Source organism: Perca flavescens, chromosome 4 (genome assembly GCF_004354835.1).
Source record: "Perca flavescens isolate YP-PL-M2 chromosome 4, PFLA_1.0, whole genome shotgun sequence".
NCBI classification, from domain to species: domain Eukaryota; kingdom Metazoa; phylum Chordata; class Actinopteri; order Perciformes; family Percidae; genus Perca; species Perca flavescens.
This window is the reverse complement of record NC_041334.1, coordinates 30,440,005-30,464,291: the sequence shown is the minus strand read 5'-3', so window position 1 is coordinate 30,464,291 and position 24,287 is coordinate 30,440,005. Positions and strand designations below refer to the sequence as shown.

General features: G+C 42.9%; 1 protein-coding gene across 5 annotated transcripts in view; it reads right to left on the bottom strand.

The window, feature by feature from the left end:
• Positions 1 to 24,287, bottom strand: part of plxna1b (plexin A1b) — a 204,921-nt gene that overhangs the window by 65,285 nt on the left and 115,349 nt on the right. For all 5 annotated transcript variants that reach the window (XM_028575902.1, XM_028575905.1, XM_028575904.1 and 2 more), the window contains exons 6-9: positions 21,344 to 21,467; positions 20,685 to 20,838; positions 19,546 to 19,645; positions 13,141 to 13,255 (exon numbers count right to left, since the gene is read on the bottom strand). In XM_028575902.1, coding sequence (XP_028431703.1) covers positions 13,141 to 13,255; positions 19,546 to 19,645; positions 20,685 to 20,838; positions 21,344 to 21,467 — 493 coding nt within the window. The remainder of the gene's footprint in view (positions 1 to 13,140; positions 13,256 to 19,545; positions 19,646 to 20,684; positions 20,839 to 21,343; positions 21,468 to 24,287) is intronic.

Here is a 24,287-nt window from a genome sequence, read left to right as displayed (position 1 = left end):
TTTTCTTGGCCAGATGTGACACTTCAGGAGGACCAACAAGGGAGGAAGAGAGGGCAGTGTGTATGTGTGTGTGTAGTTTAGAAAAAGGTGGTTTTTGAAATGTGTGTGTATGTGTACGTACTTCATCGGTGGGATAGGGGTGTGTGCTGTAAATGGTTCGGGGATGGTTGCAGGTATTAAGTGAGCTGGGTTAAGCTTAGTTTATTTATTCATTAGTTAAATGTCCAATAGCGATTTAACTGAGGAATTTTTGCACAGAACTGCTTCTTGCTTCATTATGAGGTTCACTTTGTCTCCTATAACCGGTATGAGCCTTTTATAGTAAAGGGAGTACGTGCGTGCGTGAACTGGAAATGATGCGTGAAGGAATGCACGCCACAGATGGCTTCTCCGCACTAGAACACGGCACGAAAACATCTGCTCCATTTTGAGATTCTGATCACAGTCTTTGCATTCTGACATCTTCATAAGCATTTTAAGACCAACAGATGAGGATACTGTAGCAGAAACTGCCTTCGTCAAATTTAAAATTCTTTGTTTCTTAGCACACAAACAAACACTCGTCATTTACTGTGAGATAAGCTCTCACACCCTGCTTGGATTGGGCTGTAAAAGTGTGTATTTGTACCTGTGATTCTGAGTATGCGAATAAGTGTGTATATGTTACAAAGTGTGTGTTTATGATGGCAGACGTCCAAGTCTCCAACTACTGTTCAAAGCCAAGTACCCAGAGGGCTTTCCTTACCTCTCCATGTTTGTTTTCCCTCAAAGGCCGCTGTTAGCTTTGCTGCCTAAGGCTAGTGACGCTGTTCCCATTTGTTAATAGTAAAGTATATAATTATGTAGATTATTAAGATGTATTGTATATATTACATCACTGAAAATGTTATGCATACAGAAGAGGAAACCTAACCATTATACCTAACAAAAGTATTCTAACAATGCTTGGCCTATATTTCTTTACATCTTAGTGCCAACACCCAGATGCCAGTTTTGATTGATTGTCGCCATGAGCTTTCTCAAAGCAGAGCAGCTGCCATTCTAGGTCAAGCCTGTTCTAAAATATGCCTTCCTTCATTTTCAATGCACTCTGATGTCTACTGCACCAACTCGTTCCCCACCAAATGGTAAAAAGTATAAGAAAAGAATTAATAAAACAAGTGTTTAGCGGGCAGATGAGATAATCTCTACTGGCAAGTGAGCAAAACACCTTTTAACATTCGCCAAGAGCTGATAATGAGACAGTCGGCAGGCTGTGTGTGTGTGTGTGTGTGTGTGTGTGTGTGTGTGTGTGTGTGTGTGTGTGTGTGTGTGTGTGTGTGTGTTTGTGTGTGTGTGTGTGTGTGTATGCAGATATGTAGCAGGTGAGCGATTAGAATCAAGACATACTGTAGATGAGTTTGGGTGGAGGGGGTGCGAGGGATTTGAGGATGAAGATGAAAAGCAAGTACGGGATGCTATATAAATAAATAAATGAATTAAAAAGCCAAAAGGAGTTCTGAAGGCCTTGACGTAACCTGACAAGATATAAATTAATAACGCTCCAAAAACACTGCGCATATGTAATGAGATGGGTGTCTGGACATTTTTAAGCCCCCCCACCTCCCCTTCAAGTCCATCTATAATTAATTAGCTGCCTCTGTGATGGGGGGACTACAGATCAGGGAGAAGAAAAAATAACATGCTAAATAATGAAGTAAAGCGATATGGGGAGCCCAAGGGAGAGATGAGATGGCATGGGTGGCCACAGAGGAGCGAGGGGAGCACACTGGTACAAATAAGAGGGACAGTGTGTGTGTGTGTGTGTGTTTGTGTGTGTGTGTCTGTGTGTCACACAGGAGTCTAACAAAGGGCTATATGAAGAGTGTTGAATGCTTGTCAACATCCCCCCCCCAGGCCTTGCAACAGAGGTCTCACGTAGGAAACCAAAGAGCCGTCTGTAACCTTGAACTAAAGAGCCCCATCTACTCCTTGTTACAATCCACTATACATTAATATTATATTACAATACGTGGCATTTGGTGGATCCTTTTATCCAAAGTAACGTACAGTACACGACATGGTGTGTTTGGCTGTGTGAGACTCCAGTGGTAATGAAGCCTCAAACCTTTGTAATGACTTCCAGTGAGCTAATAAATAATACTGGGCAAAAAAAAATATGATAATCATATAAAATACAATTTAACTGTTTCTGCATCATAATTGTGCCGCTTTCTGGCCGACGGCAAAAACACATAAACACACCAAACCAGAAAGGAGTTTTTCTCCTTCCACCAGCCGTTTATGCATCCTTTTGGACAGGAATGTAAAAACACACAAAGAGAGCAGGAAGAAAAACCAAAGCGTAAGAGTGCGACAAGATGATATCGAATTCAGACAGTGTCGTGTAGTAATTTGAAAAAGTTCATATGCTACTAAATGTGATGGCATCAATGACAAATTACTTGGGTATTTGATGGGTTGCCACCAGGCTTCAAAATTAACTTTTTCGTCTACCAGCCAAAATGGCTAGTGAATGTTCAAATATTACCAGCCACTCAATAGATTACCATTGGGTTTTTTGGCTGGTGAGTGAAGCAAATATATCAGCCACTTGCATTTTTTTTTTTTTTTTTTTTAACTAAAATAGACAAAAAAAATAGTTTTAGATGAGAAGAATCAGAAAAATAGCATATATTGTGATAAAGTACATGATGTGGACATTTTTATTTTCAACCATATCTTCAATGGAAGTCTGCTTCCAAATCATTTCTCAATTAATATAAGCAATGTTATATCATGTCATGGCAGGTCATACATCACAATGTCAAAGCTAGGACCACATATATTCCCTCTCTTCCATGTACCAGCTGGCCAACAGCCACGCGTTGGTTTCAGCGTGTGTTTGTGTGTTCTTCTTTGGAACTCGCACCAGCCACAGGGAGGAGAGGAGCGAGACACAAAAGCCTACCCATTAAATCAATGGTAATAGAGATTAGAAGGAGTGTATATAGGTGCGTCTGTAAAATATAGGTTAAAATCTTCAAGATATTGTACAAATATAATTTTATGTAAAACAGTGTACACGTGTGCAATTATTATAAAAAGTGAGATCTACACAAGCTGCAGGGTGTGGTACATATATGGAAGCATGTGTGTGAGACAAATTGTGTGTGTATGTGCATGCAAAGTTGAGGCAGGCTCATTAGCAGAAACCAGAAAGATGTTCTGTGACCAACCAGACACCAACCAGGGAGGGAGAGAGAGAGGTGGTGGTGGTGGGGGGGGCAACTTAATAAGGCAGCAACATGTAGAACAGTGCAGGGGCGATGGAAGCGAAGAAGAAAAGGGACTTTGAACCTTGAAAGGGACTGTGAGATTGTCCGCCCACGTCCTTCGTTTCCTAGTAGAGTGGTGATGCACGGAAGAAGCGATGGAGAGAGAGACAGAGAGAGAGAGAGAGACTGAGAGAGAGAGACTGAGAGAAAGAGATGAGGGGTAAATGGGAAAAGTGTGTGCAGAGGAACGAGGGAGCACAGAAAGGAGAGTCTGAATTAAAGCGAGATGCAGGGGAAGGTGTGACATGAATGTTATTCAGCGTGGATTATCAAAGTCTCACAGAGCTAGAGCTGGACTGAATCTACCTACATATATGTTCCTTCTATACATACGTACACTCTCTGTGCTTTAATGTACCACCACGCACACATACATCTTGATTTCATCTCCTAATCCCTTATCCTTGACATACAAGCAAGCTGCCAAACCTACACACTTTATCCCCTCGACATAGACATCACATTATGCTATAAAACCATGTAAAGCAGGATATTTTTTTCAGAGGGTCTTCTTTTTTCTCCTCATGCATTTTCATACTGTGTGTGTGTGTGTTATCATTCTAACCCAGATATGTCAGCGTCGATCAAACCTTGTGCTTTTCAGCTTTTCAAAGACAAACCTTGATTCCAGAGGTAGATTCGCTCTACTGTCTGCTGCCGAAGGCTCTTCTCTACACACAGTGTTTCAGCACAAACATTCACCAAAACTGTGAATTTTGTAATCGAAAAGAAGTGGACACACACCAGAAAGATCTAAACTCACATTAGTATGCAGCTTTGCTTTACAATTAAAGGGATACTTTTTTTTTTTTTAATTCAGCTCTTTGCCACGTTTAGGTGAGCGTTGGGTTTAGACGAACGGTGTTTGGCTTCCCTCTGTGGCGCCAATGCACTTAGTAGCAGAGTTCTGCTGAGAGCCACAGGATGATGCCAAACAAGGCATTTCGGCGGACCTCCGTGACGCATTTCACGTCATCCAGCGAATCTCGACAGACCGCCTCTGCTCTGCTCCGTGGGGAGCTCTGTGAACTGCACACATTTTGCTGCAGTATTCCTTCAGAAAAAGAACATGAACCAGATGAATGAGCCCAGAAACACAGATTTGTGTAACTGAGAAAACAAACTAATAGCACAGAAGTTTCAGTTTCTCCAGGTCACTAACAATGACCTGTGCCACAACCTATCCCACTGTGCTGAGCACATAATGCTTCATTCACACTTCACAGTCTGTTTAAGACACTGCTCGTAATTAAATAACCTACTTCTGACAAGATGTACCTAAACAAAGCTATGATACATTAATTGGCAACATAAAATTACGTGTCAAAATGTACTCAAAGTACAAGTTGTATGATGCAATATCAGGGAATAAAACTATTGCTACTGCCAGGCTTATATTTTGGTGAAACCATACAATCCGGTGCATTTTCCGGCAGAGAAAGGACAAGTCAACAACCCAGCTTTAGTCTCTCGTCTGCAGGAAGTAACAATGCAATCACCCACCAGGAGGCAAATAGGCTAAATTTAAGAAAATGAATTTAAAAAAAAAAAATGGTTTTCTTTCTGGATCTGTGAGGTGCTTTGCATTTTAACATAATGCTAGGCCTTCATGTGGTGGGAAAAATAAACCCATTTTACGGTCTTTATGGCATTGAATTCAGGCTATATGAAAACCCGGTGATACGCAGCTCTCCACTGGCACCTGTGTCCATCTCCATGTCTCCAAAGCTTGCATGTGGTGAATCGCTGACCATCTTGGTTTTCCGCGGGAGTGCAATTGTGTCAGTTAAATGGAGGATGGAATAAAAATCAGTGCAGGCCACTTTACTAAAACAGCATGGTGAAAAGCCCAACATGACAGAGACAGTTAGCTGCTCTTGTGAGACTGGACGGCGCAGCATGGTGTGGTTTCTCTCAGTGACTCTGCATTTATCGCTTCCTCTCTCTGACACACACAAGGGCTGATGGCGAAAATGCAATATTAATCTGTGTTCACCATTAGCTTGGCTGACTGCGAGAGCTGCGAAAATGAAGATTTAATACAGCCTGAATAAATAAACCACCGAGACCTTGCTGAAACATAGACACGCGCTCGCAAAGACACAAACACTAAAACACACTTGTGCATGGCCCACAATCCACTGTGCATCTATCGTGTCATCATATTCCTGTGTGGGCCTGTGTACTTGTGAATCTTTGCTTCGGGTTAGCTCTTCATTAAGCTCTCGCTGATCTTGTATTCATCGCTGCAGCCAGCATGTTGGCAAAGCTGGGGTGATACTCACTGCATCAGTGGGCCTTGCCGGGTGGCATAGGATTACATCAAGGAGAGAATAACCTAGCAGCAACGTTGCCCCTGACACTTGCGTTTGCCTGTGCTGAGCTCAACTGCTTCACATTTTCTCAATGTCATATACGGATTAACACTTTTTAACTTAATTAGACCAAGAAAGTGTCCTTCGAATCTGCATAAACGTTAACACTTAAAGAAAGCCGCATTTGCTAAACTCCACCCTCTTCCATAAATATAACTCTGTCGTCCTTGTGTAGTTGTCCACTAAGCACACTTCTTAGGGTATGACAGTGTCTCCCAGCCACCCTCCCTGCCTTCTGTTGGTAACGGATTGATGCACGATGCGAGGATGCTTCAACTGTAAGTGAGGGAATTTTAGGGAAAGCTTCTGGAAAAAAAAAAAAAAAAAACACATGGGAAGAGCTGGAGGAGAGGGGGAAAAAAAGAAAGATAAGCTGTGGGACAATGAGGCTAAAAATAGCCACGGAGAGAAGGAGAGATGAAACATCTGCATGCATATGTGACAGACCGTGCATGTGTTAGCCTCCAAACACATCTGTGTGTGAGTGCACACAAGGGACAACATTCAAATATTTCCTGCCTTTTCCTTTCCTGATACAAACAGTGTGATCGTGTGGGAAGTACACACACGCAGGAGCAGCAGCGTGACTGAGGGGCTGAATTACATTACCACTACTCAAAAAAAACGAAAAAGAAAAACGCTTACACTTCCTCAATTCACTCCATTGTTCTCTATTAACAAATTAGAGGGATGTACAAGAGAGTTTGCCAAAACACCTGATACAATCCCACTTTGATTTCCCCAAGGTGGAAATGTGATTAGTGACTCTTGGCCAAGTGTGTGAGAAAGTTCACAAAAACGGGGATGGTTGTCAGAGGCAGCTAAAGGAGGTGCACCTCTATCAAACCGAGGGTTAAAACGCCGGACGATCACGGCCCGACTAAGATCCATCTGGCAAGGAAGGCATGTGGTTACTTCACCCTGTCGCCTCCACTTCCTCTCCATGTTCCCTCAATTTCTCTCTCTCCCTCCCTTCCTTTCAACCTTGGAGCGCATTTGGAAAATAAACTGCGTCACTCTGGACGTAATCTGCCGCTTGTTACTGCCAGGGTTGCCTCCCTGCCCTTGTCTTTGTTTCTTTCTTTACTTTTTTTTTCTTCCCTTCTCTCTCTGTTGACATCTGGTCTCAATTACAGCACCTCTGTCTGTCTTTGGTTTGTCCTCGTGAAATAAATGAAACACTGGAAAGACTGCATTGTTTCGGAGAACTGCATGGGGGATATTGCATCCCTCCTCCACCCATTTTCTCATTTAATGTATATGTTCCCTCTTTCCAACATTGTTTATATTAAATATGGCTTAGGCATGTGCCCTTGTAATATTAGGCAGAAACATGTGTTCCACATAGATGCGTTTGTGCTTGTGTTTATGTGTGCCCAGCTACGGCATGAGCTACATAATGCATTTAGGTGGAGAGGAAACAATTTGACAAAAAAATAGAAAAGAAGATCAAACGAGCAAGTCTGGCGTATGGTGATAGAGAAAAGATGAAGAGAGGAAGATGGTGGAAGAGGGAAGGACAGCAGGACAAGAATGGAGTCTGTGGATTGTGACAGTGGGCAGAAAAAGGCGACAGATCCGCAGGAACATGATTTGGGTGAAGGCACTGCGTGGGGAAAAAAAAGGGAGGAAAAAATAATGGGTGATGATGAGGTGAGTAGACTATTACTAACCGATAAAGACATCAGGAGGTAGAGAGGGAAGGAGAAAAAAAGAATGGGTGGATATTATTCAACCACTTGCCCTCTCCACCCTCCCCCTCACCCCTTCAGCCCTGTGCTGCTGGTTGTGCTTTGTCCTGATAAGAACCAGTGACAGTCACACACACACACACACACACACACACACACACACGCTAAAGAAGTATAGACAAACAAGCATATATCCGTGCATGCAGCGAGGCCCCTCAAGCGGCCTTGGCCTAAAATCTCTGGAGTGTGTGTGTCTGTGTGTTTCTGTGTGTGTGTGTGTGTGTGTGTGTGTGCACATGCGTGCATATTCTGCTCAGTGTATGCTCAGTACCAGCCAGGGTAAACACAGTCTGCCAGAATGTCACAGACCGGGGCCTTCACACCTCCATCACAAATAACCCTTTCAGCCATGGAGGGAGGGAGGGAGGGAGGGGGAGAGAGAGAGAGAGAGAGAGAGAGAGAGAGAGAGAGAGAGTGCGAGTATGAGTGTGGGAGAGAAAGGAAGAGAGTAAGCATGTGTTTCTGTGACTATTTAAGAATGTGTGGGTAGGCTGTGTGCTGTGCTGTAAGTGTATGTGCTTGGTTAAGGGTGTGAGAGAAAGACAGCGCTTGAGAAAATAGATTCATGCGTATTGTTATGCTTTGCTCCGAGTGCAGCCTATATCGAGCTTCTCTTATTAATTCAGCGTCTAGGGACAATGTGTCATACAGTTACATTACATTTGAGTAATTGGCAACAGACAGTGGAGCTTGAGTGTGAATACATGAGTGTCTACCAGCACCAACTGCAGTAATGCTTTGATACACATACATGCTTATCTGTACTGTGTGCCTGTTTATGTGTATTTAGTGTATTAAAAAAAAGAATGGTTCACCATTATTTGTTTTTTGCCAAAAGTTAGATGATAGAATTGATACCACTCTCATTTCTGTAGGGTAAATATGGAGCTAGAGCAAGCAACTAGTTAGCTTAGAACAACGACTGATAACAGGAGGAAACCGAACTAGCCTGGGTCTGTTCAAAGGCAACAAAATTCACCTATGAGCACATCTGAAGCTCACTAATTACCACGTTCTATCCCTAACTCTAAAGAAAGCGAATAAGCGTATTTCCCAAAACGTCAAACTATTGCTTTAAAAACTACACAAGGAGGAGAAAGGAGGAGGAAGACGGTGGAGGAGAGAGAATAAATAGGAGGATGACATTGTTTGACCCATCGTGCAACCATGCACAGAGGGGACAGAAGGACGACGAGGAGTGGAAGGTGTTGAATTTACAAAAGAGTGAAAAATTCATCACTGGAGGCACACATTCCACCGCACACAGACATGGAGGACACTGACGAGGAAGCTACTATGACTGAATAGATGTACAGAAACAGAATGCCGATGAGCACTGTATTACATTTATAATAAAGTCCAGGACAGGTTACATCCTGAGAAAAAGGGGTGTTTAAACATAAATTTCAACCACTAAACCACATCAATATTTTGTACGGGATGCCCATCATTTTCCTCAGTCTGGACCTAACCCAAAATAAACAATACCAGCATTGTTTAAAAAGTAAAGCGAGAAAAAAAAATCTGTGGTATGTAAATTTAAAACTCCTAATGACAAATAAAAGAAGTGGAGCAAAGAAAGCGCGAGAAATGAAATTGGGAAACAACTAAATGTGACAACCAGAAAGTTTAGTGGGAGGAAAAAAAAAAGGCTGTGCCCACAAATCTCAATCAAGTTAACCGCTGCCTTGATTACTCGAGTGAGACTGATCCTTGCTTTGCAGCAAAACAAACACGTAAGCATGTCTTAACATAGCTGAGCCCAACCACCCTGAACCTTGCCTGGCACTCATCAAGGCTTTGGCTCAGAATAGCACTTTATCTTTAGGGTTATGGAAAGAGGAAAAAAAAGGAGAGCAGGAAAAGCAGAGAGAAGTGGAGAAAAGTGGAGGAAGAAATGGCAATCACGTTCCTTAATTAAAAAAAAAAAAAAAAAAAGGGAAAAATATACGATATGAACAGAGGAATAACACAGAATGGAGACATGCCTTCCTTCTTTCACTCTAGCCCTGGGGTCTTCAACGTTTTTTAAGCCAAGGACCACTTAACTGAAAGAGACGGAGCAGGGACCCCCTACTACATATATGGTATCAAATGAAGTTGCATATTAAACTGGGCCTACTATAAGGTGTAGGGCGGACTAAAGCCTTTATACCTTTTTTGCATGGAATACTAAGCTATTAAAATTTTGCCAACAATTGCCTAACAATTGTTGGCATGATTTTGTAAATCATGTTTTAATGTTAAACATACATGTAGCACAGTGAATCCTTAGGATGAACTGTGTATGTTGATGGCCTTACCTATGGGCCAGTAAGCAGTGGGGATTTATATTTTTGTAAGACTTTCAAAAATTAACAATAATTTGGAGGCCCCCCTGCACTGACTCCGAGGACCCCCTAGGGGCCCCGGGCCCCCTGTTGAAGATCCCTGCTCTAGCCTTCCTCTCTCTGCAGCTTTTTTTGTTTTTATAATAAAGTAACTCTTACTCCTCTCCTGCAATTTTCCGCCCGGTCGCTCCTTAATTCAAGAATTTGTTTGTTGTGCCATTGGAGGCATTGTTGATTCATGCATATTTGATTTGGAAATGTCACTCATTATATTTACTTCCTCCCCGCTTACTCTGTCTATCCATTTCTTTTTCTTTCTTCCTTCCCTATCTTGACACAGTCTGTTCACTAAAACAAACACTTTTACTCCTTGGTTGGCGTAGTTCATATTTTTTTTGTTGGATCTTATTTTTTTATTTTTATTTTTTACCTGACAATCACAAAAAAATGTGTCCCATACAACGTAATTTGGTCAAACAAATTACAGATGGATGAGACAGTGCTGGTTGTGCAAGAGGGAGAACATAACATAAAGCGGGGTGGGGGATCCTTGTTGGCAACACACCAATCCACTGGGTTGCCATGGAAACACAAGATTCAGATACTGTTGGAGACAAAAGTGAAACACTTGAAGAGGAAAAGAATTTAAGGATGGAGAGGAGAAAAGGACTGATGTTCAACTGTCAAATGTTTATTATAACCAGAATGAGGACAATGATGTTTTTTTTTAATGAGCTACAACTATTCATTTTTAAGGTTTTAGCATTTTTGTAATGCTAGTAAAGAAATGGAAGAATAAAGAGTGGAGCAAGGGGAGAGAGAGGGTGGATCATGTTGGTATAAGAAAGTGAATTGAAGACAGTCAAAGTTCAGCTGTTAACCTTGGTCTTAGTCCCTTATAAGAACTTGGACATTTGAACAGCTGCTCCTATATTTCCTCTTCCCTCCGTCTACTCGATACAACACCACTCAGACCACACCGAGTCAGACGTGAGGAGCAGCCACCTCTCAACCCTGTGTGAAAACTTCTATCTGGCCTTTGATCACAGTCTGAAGATGTGTCCTATTTAATCCTGTCGACTGTGTTCTTCTGCAGGAGGGCGCAGCAAAGGTCTGAGTGAAATGTCTGCTATCAGGAGAGCCGATTGCACTCGTATGTTAAACACTACTATTTGTATTCAGAGTTGAGCTACAGCATCGCAAAAAGAATCGTTTAAGGTCTAAATTAAAAGCATATGTGCACACATACATCCCTGATAGCATGGCAACCCATTCTGACTCTAGCAGTAAGGTGTTAAGGAAGAGAGGCACATTTCTGTCCTCTTTCTCCTTTCTTTGACTATAATCCACACACAAGGTGAAGAAAAAGAAGGATGAGGAAAAAATGGGGTGAATGAGCATCAAAGTGGTGAAGGATGGGGTGGAGAGAGAGAGAGAGAGAGAGAGAGAGAGAGAGAGAGAGAGAGAGAGATGGGAGAGGAGAAGGATAAGTCTAGCCTACAGGAAGAGCTGTACTTGTTGGGGCATTGAGAGCACAACGAATGAATATGGCAGCTAGCAGAAGGATGATGAATGACTGTGTGTGTGTGTGTGTGTGTGTGTGTGTGTGTGTGTGTGTGTGTGTGTGTGTGTGTCACAGTCAGAATGTTTACACTTTTGTGCATGACACAAAGTATAGTAGTTGTGTATCTATGGTGTGTGTCTATGGTGTGCTGTGCGTGCGTGCGTGCATGCGCGTGTGTGTGTGTGTGAGAGACAGTGCAGATGATGGATCCTCTAGTGGAGCATGTGGTCGGTGGTTTCATGGCCAGACGAGGTGACAAGAGAGGTCTCTCTGTCCACATGCCAAAGTCAGCCGAGCTGTCTGTCCCTTCCTTCTTCCTGCTGCCTCTCTCCCTCTTCCACTCTCTCAATCTCTTTATCTCCCTCTCCATCCATTTGTCTCCCTCCCTTTGTCATGCTGTCGCTCTTTGTTCTTGCTCAAAACATACTGCACCAAAAATATCTTTTTACATTAGCCCTGAATAGATAGAGCACCGTGATGCAGGATATTTTCCAAATAATTGCATCTAAATGCCTCAAACTGTAATTAATCAGCACGTGGAGAGAGATAGACCATACATGTCACACTTTACCCGATATTCAAAAGCACCTCTCTCCATATTACTACACAGTTTATATGTTTATTTGCACATCCTGTTTCCATTCCTTTCCTGTTTATCCATCCGTTGCCCCTCTGGCCTCTCTCAGCTCAGAGTGTGCTAGCCAGCGCTCTCCCCATGTCTTGCAGATGGGCGCACTAATCCGCTAACATTAGCTCCGTGAGGCGTGAAGGCTGGGCCCGTGTGTTGTTGTTTTGGATGGGCACAGAGGCTGCGGTTTAGCATGCTAGTGTTTGGGATTCTAAACTGCTCCAGTTGAGAGAAGAGATAAAGAGGAAAGTAATTGGATAAAGGTTGACCAATTAATAAAGGCTGGTGATTCAGGCCAGCCAACAAGGGGGGCTTTAATCTGCATGGAGATAACGGGGAGAGTCAGACCACAAGCACAAGGAGATAGGGTGGGATTGTGTGTATGTGTGTATTTTTGCATTTATGTGTGTGAGGCATCAATCAGATACAGAACAGGCATGACTGTCAGTCACTTGGGAGTGCAGTGGATGTACATCCATAAGTCCATTGAGAAGATATGCATTTGAATGCATTATTCTGTGCCTCTTAATATATGCAAGACTGTTTGGCGAGTATAACAGAGTGAAAGAAAAGAGAAAAGCACAATGAAAACATAGAATAAGTGTGTGTCCATCACTAATAACCTTGCATACACTCCAGCAGTTGACAAACACTTGTTATGCCTTGCATGTCGCCCGCTGTAGCCGCCACTCGGCACGACCGATATTAGCTTTTATGCTAATGCAGCATTTGGCTATGTAAGAACAAGGCAGTATTTCCATAGACAGTCATTCATCCCGGCCTGCTTATGGCCTTATGGGCCACGACAGAATTATTGCTGAACAGTACACAAGCTGTTGTCACTGTGCCAAGAGCCACTATTACAGATACAGACAGCAGACACACACAGAGCATGGTGATGTGAGAAAACCCTGAGGCGAAAGCCACAGAAGGTGCAAGGGTAAAGGTGTACAGTATGTGTAGCGGAGTGAAATTTGTGCCTACCGTTGCTATAATTTGCAGGTAAGAGAAAAGAACCAAGCTTCTTTTTTTTTTTTTTTATTACATTCAGCAAGACTTTAAACAAATCTGGACTTAAAGTCGAGGTGGAATACACATACAATTGCACCAGGGCTATAAAAATGACAGTTGTCAAAATGAAAGCAATATGGACAAATCTGCAGAGTGACTCTTACCTCAGAGATGTTGACACGTCCCTCCTGGAAAGAGCAGTCATTGGCGTTCTGGGTGCACATGTGGCGGTACTTGCACCAGTGGCATGGGAACGAGCCGTTTACACAGGAGAGACAGCTAAAACAGAGGGAGACGAGAGGAGACGGTTAGGGAGTTGGCAGGGTCACCCTTTTTTCTGACCTGAGTCTAAATTATTTGTCTTACTGCATCAACGCTTTATCTGACAAAGCATGATGGCAAAAAACGAGAGAGGACGAGGTGATCTCATGTTGTAAAATGTTGAGTGTGGCAAAAAAAAAAAAAAAGAATTACTGACTTTGAACTAGTAATATCTAATACTTTATGTGTTAAACAAACTAATGAACTGGTTAGAAGAGGTCATTTTATTTTGTTGAATCGCCTCCATGTCAACTCCTCCCTAAGTAAGTGCACTGAAATAAGGAATGTAGCTGTTTTTCTAGAGCCAGTTTAGGGGCGTATAGTGTTGACTTCTTTTGGGATGTTTGAGTAAGTGCCTTTCACGCTCATTCCTTATCTACTTTGTCACTGGCTTCTTCACAGTACAATAGAGTGTTTATAGTACATATCATACAAAGAGTATTAGAAGGATTAAAAAGAAGGGGCCTGAAAATAAAAGGTGAAAGAAGTATTGGGAAAAATGGTAGTGACTGCGATATAACACGATATACTCAAATATAAATACCTATTCAACTGTGTTCTTTGTTTTTTTAAATCTTTGCACTTAATTTATTCTCAGACTTCCTTCCTTTCACAGTCTCATGTTTATTCATCATCCAATGTTAAATTTAGACTTTTTCCCACCCTGTCTGGAATCATCTTTTCTTCCCCTCACCTTTCCTCCCCTCATTTCCATCATATCTATCAACTGTCTTAACCTCTTTCTCCCCCTCACTTCCGTCATTCATCACTCCCCACTCGCTTCTAACTGTCCATCGCTTGCTGCTTCTATACGTTCAATGATCTTCCTCACAATCGGCCTACTCTCTGCCTGCATTTCCCCTCTTCTCCCTCCTTCTATACCTCTGATGTATCATTCTCTCCATCCATTCAGCCCTGAGCCATTTACTCTGTCCCTCCGTCGCTGCCTCTCGCGCTCTATCCACCCCTTTCATTCGCTGCCTTCTCATTTTAAAAAGCTCTCCCCCTGTTCTTTGTCTAAAGCTCTCTTTCATCCGTGGGGCTAAGAGCGCTCCACCATTTTATATTCACCTGCTTTAGCTGTGGCGAGGTGCAGATAGACAGGCTGAAAGAGAAAGATGGGAGAAAGAAGAAGAGAGGGAAAGAGAGGGGGACAGATCAAAAGCAGGTGGATTTCCCTGAGAGAGGTTTAGGGTTTAGACGCCAGGTATCGTGGGAGAGAGAGGGGAGAAAATAGAAGGGGGGTGGGCTGTAGCCCACGGGGCTCTGTGTGGGAGTCTCATGGGAGAGGTGCGTGTGTGTGTGTGTGTGTGTGTGTCCACATCTAAGGGGACCCGTGGAGGAGAGCCAGACAGGTTCAAGTACACAGTTTATCAACACAGCTTCATGTTATTGGTCCTTTCTCAGCCCTAGAGAGATACTATGCTACTTGGTATCTCATTTATGTGCGCAGCATTACCTAATGTAACCATCATTAGCTTGCAAATAAAATTGTTTCATTTTATTACAAAGCGTACTGTAGTTCAGTGTCAGAATTTCTTCTGTGTGACTCATTTAGATTATCATTATGATTTGTGTGAGCATATGGTTTATTTGAAATATAATAAAACACTACATGTAATTCAGTCAAGGTAAGCAACTCTGGGTTCATAACAATAAAAGAGTGGGTAGAGGCGCTTAGCATACAGGCAGATTTGTATTCAACCGCATCTGCCGGGTGTGCATTTGCGTGTGTGTCTGAACCGCCATGAGCGCACTCCAGACAAGCTCTCAAGTGTGTTTTAACCCTGTGTAAAATGCCAACAGCCCTTCCTCTCATCCGCATGAAAAATGTGTGCTTTAACTCTTGAGCTCTGAGATGGAGCCCATATACGATTCCATCAAACCCTGACGTGGATTCATTTGGATCAATTAGGGCCGCTCATTTATCAGGTGCGCGCTTTAAGTGATCGTTTCCAGCCCAGACCCCTCCTTTAGAGCGAGATCAGAGGCTGGAGCTTAATTCAATCCCACTGCCGCTTTAATTGACGAATTTAGCATTGTGCTGAGAGAAGCTGTCCATTTAGAATGAGGGATGTGCGGCTAAGGAAATAACAGGCCTCTTAATACCACACGAGAGCAAATAAGAGATTTGTCAACGTTGCCAACAAATGGAGGGAATGTGATTAGACAACGCTAGGTTAAGTTAGCATACAGTGCATGGACTCAGATAGCAGAACTGGGGGCTTTAGCGCAATGTTTTGTCCCAAGTAAGTTATTAAGACACAGTAGAAGGGGTTTCAATACTGAACCAAAGAGCAGATGACATTACTGATGCAAGACAAATGAACACGTGGCAAGTTAGCCAAGCTCATTGTGTAGCTTGATGGCGTTTGTTAGCTCTGCAACAATCACTGTTTTGAATGTCAAAGAGTTTTTTTAGTTTTTTTTGTTGTTGTTGGGGGCCCACCAACGGATCAGTGCTCATCAAAATACAGTACAGCACCAACTTAACACAGCAGGTAACAGGAGCCAAGCAGTGAACAGTACAATGTATAGTTAGTAGTTCACACCCAAACACCCTTCGACACATCTGTCGCTAAGCCCGGATTATAATCATTTTTATCTGTACTTTCATCTTTTACTCATGTCAAATCAACCTTGTTAGTGTACCAGTGACTTTGAAATAACGAGCAAAATATCAGCAGGTAACCACTGCCAACTTTCTGTGACTTTTATTATTATGCCCTTTGAAATAAAAGACGGTGACATTATGTGTGGCACCCAAGGCCAGCAGTAGGCCCTGTCGGACAACCCCCTACTGCTCACTCTTTGGTCCCCCAAAGTAACCAGGGCCCCCCTGTCACGATCTGCCCGAGGATCTCAAAACATCTCTTACAGCCTGGGTGCAGACCCTTTTAAAAAGGAAAAGCCCACCCAGGGCCATTTGGGGACGTTCAATAATTCTTCTTCTCTTGTCCAGGGGTGGGCTCCCGTTTTCAGACCCCCCAGTACCTCCTTATTTCTCCTTCCTGTCACTCGCTATCGGCGTTAGCCACTCAGAGGCTTTGAGCCGCTGTAGACACGCTCCCCGTATGGCCACGCTCATCATGCTAATTTAATCCGTTCATATTCAGATGCTAATCGAGCTGCGCTAGCTGGAGCAGTCATGCTTTTTCAGGGCCCGACACAATGGGCTGTGATTTCCTCCTCTCTCCTCTCCTCGGTCAGTTTGGAGTGCTAAATACAATCCGCTCCTCCTAGTGAGGTGAGTTTGACACTCCTGCACTTGGCAAAATGAGTTATTTGTTGGCCACTATTTATTTCAAAAGAGTGTTAGTAAATTATTTAATGGTCCTCTAGATAGTATATCCCATTATTACTGGATGCCAAAACAAATTAAATCAAAACAAACTAAATTTGAGGGAGTTAAGAAAACACAGAGGGACTAGTATTAATGCACATCATTTTATTAATGCATGTCTGAATGTTTAGTTTATAGAAAAAGAAAGCGATCTGAATGTGCCTATCAATTGCGGCAATATTTGGAAAAAAATAAAAACAACTTCATTCTAAAATTCTTTTAAATCTTTCCAACTGCACTGTTTTTTTCTGTTTTACCTTGGATCCACAGGTTTTTTATTTTCATTCTTTTCTATAAAAGAAAACTGTACTCTCACTGTCTATGACATTTAATGCCCTTATTCTCCCAATTACTCTAAGAGCCCCCCTCACTGCCAGTGCCACATTAACCATAGCGAGAAAAAGGTGCTTCATATGGCTTTAAACAGACATTTAAATCCCAATTCATTGCCAGGCTTCGTCTCTATCTCTAATAAATGATGGGGGTGCTGTGGAATGGGAAAAAAGTGTATGGAAATATTTAATTAAGAAGCAATCATGGCCGTGGGTGATTTTCTATTTCAATCTAGCTAACCCTTAAACTGAAACAGTGGGAATTCTAATTAGATTAATACCACTATGCAAATGTATGGCATTTTTGAAAAGGCAAGGCCCACGACGTAATCAGTTGAGTAAATAAGCAGGAGGGGTGTGTTTTTTGGGTGCCAATATGAAAGTGTAAACTATTAAGAAATATGATGGGGTGGGGTGGCCTCTAGCTCACCCAATAAGAGCATTCGCCCCATGTTGGCTGAGTCCTGCAGAGGCGCGGGTTCGAATCAGACCTGCTGCCCTTTGCTGCGTGTCATCCCCCATCTCTCTCCCCCTTTCCTGTCTACTCACTGTCTCTATTTAATAAAAGGAAAAGCCCCAAAAAATAATCTTACAAAAAAATAAAAATAAAAGAAAGATGACGGGGCAATCCAGTGCCGGGCTCATTTCTTGCCTTCCAAAAGGTAGCGTTAATCATACCAGTATACACAGTCCTGTATTAGACTGCAAAAACAGATCCGTGGGAATTCATGGAGGCACACAGCTGATGAATATTGTTTCCGTTCGGAAATGTGTTTCTGCATGTTTTGAGAATGTCTGCAAGTGCCTGCAGTATTTTGAGTGTGAGTTTAAAGCCCATTAGAGGGAAAACTTGGCTCTGTAAAGAATGACCAAGCATCCTTGAAACAGGGCCTTGCATGTGACTGTGCGGGCCTGAAGTCATTACGCCAACGACATTACCAGTCTGATCTCATCAGACGCCACACACTGACGTCCGGGGGGCACAGCGGGTATGTGGGCCGGAGTGCCAGCTCTAAATGGGATTCTTATCCCAGCATCTCTCGTCGCCATCAGAGTCTCTGCCGAAGATGCAACGCGCCATATCTGTAACTTCATTAAACGTGTCCATTACATCACTGGGAGGCTGTATTAGATCAGCCCAGGGAGCGGATTTAATCAGAGTTCATTGGGGTAATATCTTCAAATGGGCGAATCTCTTGTCTGCGTCACTTCTGATATATTTCCTACACTTGGTGTGTGAGATCATTGCCATATTATGATCTTTAATGTGACATTACAATTGAATACAGCCATCAAGAGACTATGTTTCTTTTTTTTTTAACTAGTTGTTTTCTATTTTAACATGAAGCAATCTGAACTCACAGGACTGACATCTGACGCAAGACAAACCCTAGGCGGTAAAAGGCGTTGGGCGTTAGAGCAAACATCACAGGGTCCTTATGGGACATCATTTAACTGGGAGTTGACATTGTAAACCACCACACCCTTAACCAGCGGAGCTAATCATCGTTGTTGTGGTAGGGGATTTTCTGTATGAGGGCAGGGAGACGGAGGTAGCTGGGTTAAAGGTCACAGTAACGGATTAGGTGTCCAAGACATTCAGAGCTTCAATGGGCTGTAAGTGACAGAGCGGGGGAGAGGTGTGTCTGTGCATGTCTATGTGCGTGTGTTTGAGGACAATCCTCGAAGGAGGCTCATCTAACATCCAGGGGGAAGCCAGGATAGAGCCCTGTGGTACCCCAGGGGTCTTCCAGCCATCTGCTACCCCTAGGCTAATACCCCAGCAGACGCTTCAGCCTCCCCTGGATCAGCCGGGGATGGAGAGGAGGGAGGGTATCATGTGGGGTGGGGCGAAGGAGCTGGAGGATTCTTTTACCCCGGCAGGGTGCATCAGGCTCGTGGTAGGACTGACCTAGGGGTGTGGCTCGATGGGTGGTGGAGATTTTCAGCAGAAGGTGGATTAGGAGAGGCAGTGAACTTCGATTGGGCAGATAGCTGAGGGCATCTTGAGCGTGAAGGAGACTATCTCATCGGAAAAAGGCACAAGACTTTATTGACCATATCACAGTACTATTTGGCTTTGTCTTTCTTGTGTAAATAAGAACAAGACTGAGTATCTGAGTGCTCCAAAAAGCTGAAAGTACTTGTTTTAACAAGTGGGGAAGAGGCATACAAGTGGTTAGAGTCTGTGATTGGGAGGCATTACGGCAGACCATTGCATAATGAATTAATCATTGAAGTATCATTAGTGTGTGTCGTGGGTTATGATAATAAGACTAGAATTACCATCTCATATCCCAATCGTTTCTCATATACGGCATGTTCGATTTTTCACTCCAATGGTAACACGAGCCTCCTGTGGAGGTCGGAGGGGGGTGGGGTATTTGTGTGTGTGTGTGTTTGTGTGTGTGTGCGTGTGTGTGCGTGTCTGTCTAACTGTATCTCTCATGGAGAGTAACATGAGACAGCCCATGGGGAGACAGGACAGAGAGACCATCTCTTTAAAGAGCAAGAGGGAAAAGAGAAAAAGCAAATGACTATCAACCCAGAAATATTCAATCATTGTAACTTACGACTGATGGACACTGCAGTTGTAGAAGACAAAGTCGACGCTGGCAAACTTCTTGCCCGTCTCCTTGGACTTCAGATAGAGCTTCACCACCCGCTTGTCACCTGCACCAAACAGATACATTAAAATAAATGTATTTAGTACACCACACCTGACAACTTTATTTATTCACAGGGAATAAATGGGACAAATAGAATGTATATTAAAACTATTTATTCATCGACACAATGTCGCACCTTAAATTTGAATTCCACTTGTGTGACCTCAACAGATAACACGCACACACAAAGAAACACTGTAGCTTAGCAACACACCGCTCTTGTCACACCCACAGTAGGGTGGCATTAAAAATAGCTGCACCAATCACTGTTTGGATGCCAGGGCTGATGAGAACTCATAATGGGGCATAATGGGCTCAGTTGAAGAACTACCGAGATGTCGCTTTGAGGAAACTTAGAGCACACTACCTGACATGTTTTCAGTGCTTTGAATAGGGATACCAAACAAGTTTTTATCGTTTGTGGCTTGACAGAATTGGACATGAAACAGGTGCATAATCAAACAAAAAAAAAGAAGATATTTTTAAATATAACGATAAACCACACTGAAGTCACTGCTTTGAAAAGAAGCTAGGAGCATAACGTGTCGTTTAGATAGAAAAAAAATAAATAAAATGAAACTGACAACAGTGCGTAATGCATGATAATGGGAATTCAAAAACGGTTGTATTTTCAGTAGATTAATGTAGAATTGCGTTTGGGGCTTTGGAAGGGAATAAGCAATGACAAGGTATTCTGAAAATAGACACACTAAACAACTCGTTTGGTAACATAAAAATTCTGTTCTCGCTTTCTCGGATTACAAAAAGAGCCTCTTATGAGGAGACACATCAGACCATGGTGATGAACATACAGGATGTACAGTGCTACAGACAGGCACAGGGGAGAGGGAAAAGGGAGATGACATAAAGAGAAAAAGTGTCAAATGGAATATGGACTCCCAATCACTATAAGTACCATAAAAAGACTTAATTACTAAATTCCTCAAATATATCACCCAAACTCCCCATATCCACACCCTGCTACCACCCAGTGACCTCACTACCCCGATGACTTCATCACCCGTCGCCCTTCCTGTGCCGACCTTTGTTCCTTGTGATGGGGATGATCTCCCGGACGGAGGGAGACAGGCAGAAGATGTGTCCACCCTGGATCTGTCCCTCCGTCTCCACGTAGTCCTCGAAGGAGCAGTTGACCCCTGCTGACAGATCAGGTACGTTACGAGCCTGGAGGACCAGCTAGAGGGTGAGAAAGAGAGGGACAATCAGCACAAGATCAATGAAAGGACATGGTGTACATGGATTGTTATAAGATATGACATGAGGGTTAATGGGTGTTGGAGAGGGGGTGGGGGGGTGGGGGGTTGGGTGGGCGGATTAAAGCATGGGTATGAGTAAATGTGACAGCAGCAGGAATAAAGGGGGTGTGAGTGCTTGTGTGTGTGTATACATGTGTGAGTCGGTATAAGCAGCTATTACAGCAAGGTTATTGTGTTCGTGTTAATGTGCAGAGAGAAAGTGAGGCAAACTGTAATCAGTCAAACTTATGTGGTTACTTTGAGGAGCTGCAGACAGAATGAGAGCTCTCACGTGCGCGCACGCACACACGCACACACACTTACAGATTTCCATAACATCAATGTCAACAGTGAGAAAAGCAAGTTCCTAGTTAAATCTACATGTAGATGTTGTTTTATTGTTTAAATGGTAAAACTGTGTAATTTCCTTTACAATTAAGACATACCTGAACTTCAGACATGGTGACAGAGATATTTCTTGGCTGAACAGTGAGCTCCACACACTGCCTCTGGTCGGAGGTAAACCTCTGGGGCTCTCCGGCTCGTTCACACCGGTCCTTGCGTGAACAACTAGGGAGCGGCAGCAAAGGAGGAGGAGAAAGAGAGGACAGAGGGAAAGAACAGGAGGAAGGGGGAAAATTAGGAGACGGATAAGAAGAGAGGTCAGGACAGAAGGAAGGAAAGAACAGATGAGTGAGACAAAAGATGAGGGGAGGAGAGAAGAGACGGAGAATATGAGCGACTGTTAAGCTAATATGACAATCATATTAAGATGACAAACATGCACAGCCATCACCGTCACGCAGAAATGGGAGCAATAACGGAAGACAAATAGGCTAATAGCTTTCCCCCAGCCATTACTGTAGGCCTTTACATCATTACCTTATTGGCCCCGACATTTGTGCAAGAAACGCTTAGCTATTTGAACATCCAGTCCCCCTCATCTTTTCAGTTTACAGCCCCACCCAAGTCAAACTTCTCATGAGATATACAGGCAATCGTTAAAGTTTCCCTGAACCGTAAAAATGATACAATTCCTACCAGCCGCATATCAATGGGGTCAGCAATTCCCCCCGCTTATTACGAGCCAACTGATCGTGCTAAAATTCAGCATACACCCCAGTATTGTGGCGGTTTTACTATTAGCTATTCATAATGCATTAGCTATCACTTCACCTTCGTGCTAACAACAACTGGTCCCGGTGGTGAGAGGAAAGTGCTGATGTGGCGTTTGGCGAGGCCTTAACAATAAGAGAGATGCAAAAAAAAAAAAAAAAAAGAAAAAAATGCTAACTGCCTCCTCTGAGCAGCAGCTCCCCCATTCCCTTTTTAGTTAGCCTTCACTCGAGCTCAGCAAGAAAAAGCTGTCGCCAACCACTCCCCCGGGAGTCACTAACACACACACACACACACACACACACACACACACACACACACACACACACACACACACACACACACACACACACACACACACACACACACACACACACACAAAAAGGTATGTACACGTTTTCTCATTATGGACCTCTTTTCCTTCTTCTGCTTTTCTGGTGTGTGTGACTGTGTGAATTTGTTTGAATAAAGTGTGCTCACTTCCACTGCTGATTGAAACTACCATGCCTTTTAATAAGATGTGGCTAAAAGCACCTGAGGGCTGAAAAAAGGCTTATAAATAATTTGTCTATTAATACCAATTTGCCTGCAAGGGCCTCGGCCAGATTTGGCAACGCTATCAGGTATGAGCGAGCTGTATTCAAGACACAAGGTCAAAATGTGCCCAAACGGAAGGATATCACTGGATCACCATCGTTAAATGAAAAAATGGAGAAACACAGGTGGTGTGTGTGTGTGTACAACATGTGTGTGTGTGCCTTGAGGAAAGACAGGTTGGTGATATGTTTTGTAAGTTTAATTAACGCACAGTAAGATGGCATTATGCCAAATGCTTGAGGTGTTCCAACTGTGGTTTAACATCCTGTCACCTTTTAATAAAATGTAACTGTTCTCAGATTCTCCTGTGTGCATACAAACACACACCCTCAAGTCAAAGGGAGGAAATAGAGATTATGTAATCGCTCAAATCCAAAGTTACTATGTATCACTAAACTTGTGACAGTAATTAGATTTATATTCTAAACATAACTACAAACCTCCACAATTTAATCCTAAACAGTCTTACTGAGTCTTTATTCTTAAAGCAAACATACAACCTAGTCCACAAACCAAACACTAACACTAGAAGTGACTAATCATTAATCTGTTGCCAAAAAGTTCCTACATAAGTATTAAAAAGTACACTTGTAGTGAAACAAGTTCAACACACAGACACACACAAAATCAAGCTAAATACCACTAAGATAAATGGGAGTGTCAGTGACGCGGGCTGCCAAGCTGTGTTGTTATTTATGTGCTGTTAACAGGTTTAGCCGGTTGACAGACTTCAAAAGGATAAATGCATCTCTACTGACAGGGAGCTTTCAAGTTGTAGAAGTTAGATTTCTTCTATGAATCATACTTATGTGACTAATTAAAAAGGTGTTCGAGCCAGTTTACTGAAGTTATAACAAGGAGTTTAAAAATAGTTCCCGAGGGCAACACAGGCCACATTCAAAGCAACAACTGGCTGCCTACTTTTCTACTGTGTGCAGTGTTTAGGTTCTCTATACATTCCACCTACATGCTCAACACTTTATGAGGTAAAAAGAAAGAGTCAACTGTTTAAAAAGGTACAGCAGTTCATTTAACAGTACTTCAACAATCGCATTTTAACACAGCTCAGGAAGCGCAGGGGGCTGAGACACTTTAGTGTTCAAGATTTCAGTACTAGGGGTGCACCGATCCGATATTTGGATCGGGTATTGGCCCCGATATTGACAAAATAGCTGAATTGGAAAAATTAACAGATCCACGGGCCGATCCAGTTTTTTTTTTTTTTCTTTACACTCTCTCGCAGCACCGGGACCCCTGTTAACTGTGTACCCTTTTCACTCATGGTAGTAACTTCATAACACAACAATTAATAACCAACAACTAACTCTCTTTAAAAGGATAAAACACCATAGCATATAACAATTTGAGACAAACAATTTCTAACACTAATCATTTTACATTTACAAATGTAGCTACACCGCCGAATGGCATGCTGGGTAACATTACAGCTGCTAGCCTAGCTAGCCAGGTAGCATAACAGTCTGTTAAGCTGGGGGAGGCTCCGGTCGCTACTGCACATTCAAGAACCGAGAATAAAAGTTAGCTAGAGGATGAAGAAAGAGCGGAGATACACCAGAACAACGTGTGCTCAAGAGAGGAGCCGTCTGTTGTTTCGAAGTTTTTTGTTATTAACAAATCGGACATAATTTAGCCACTGTTGTTGCCCGTCGCTCTAAT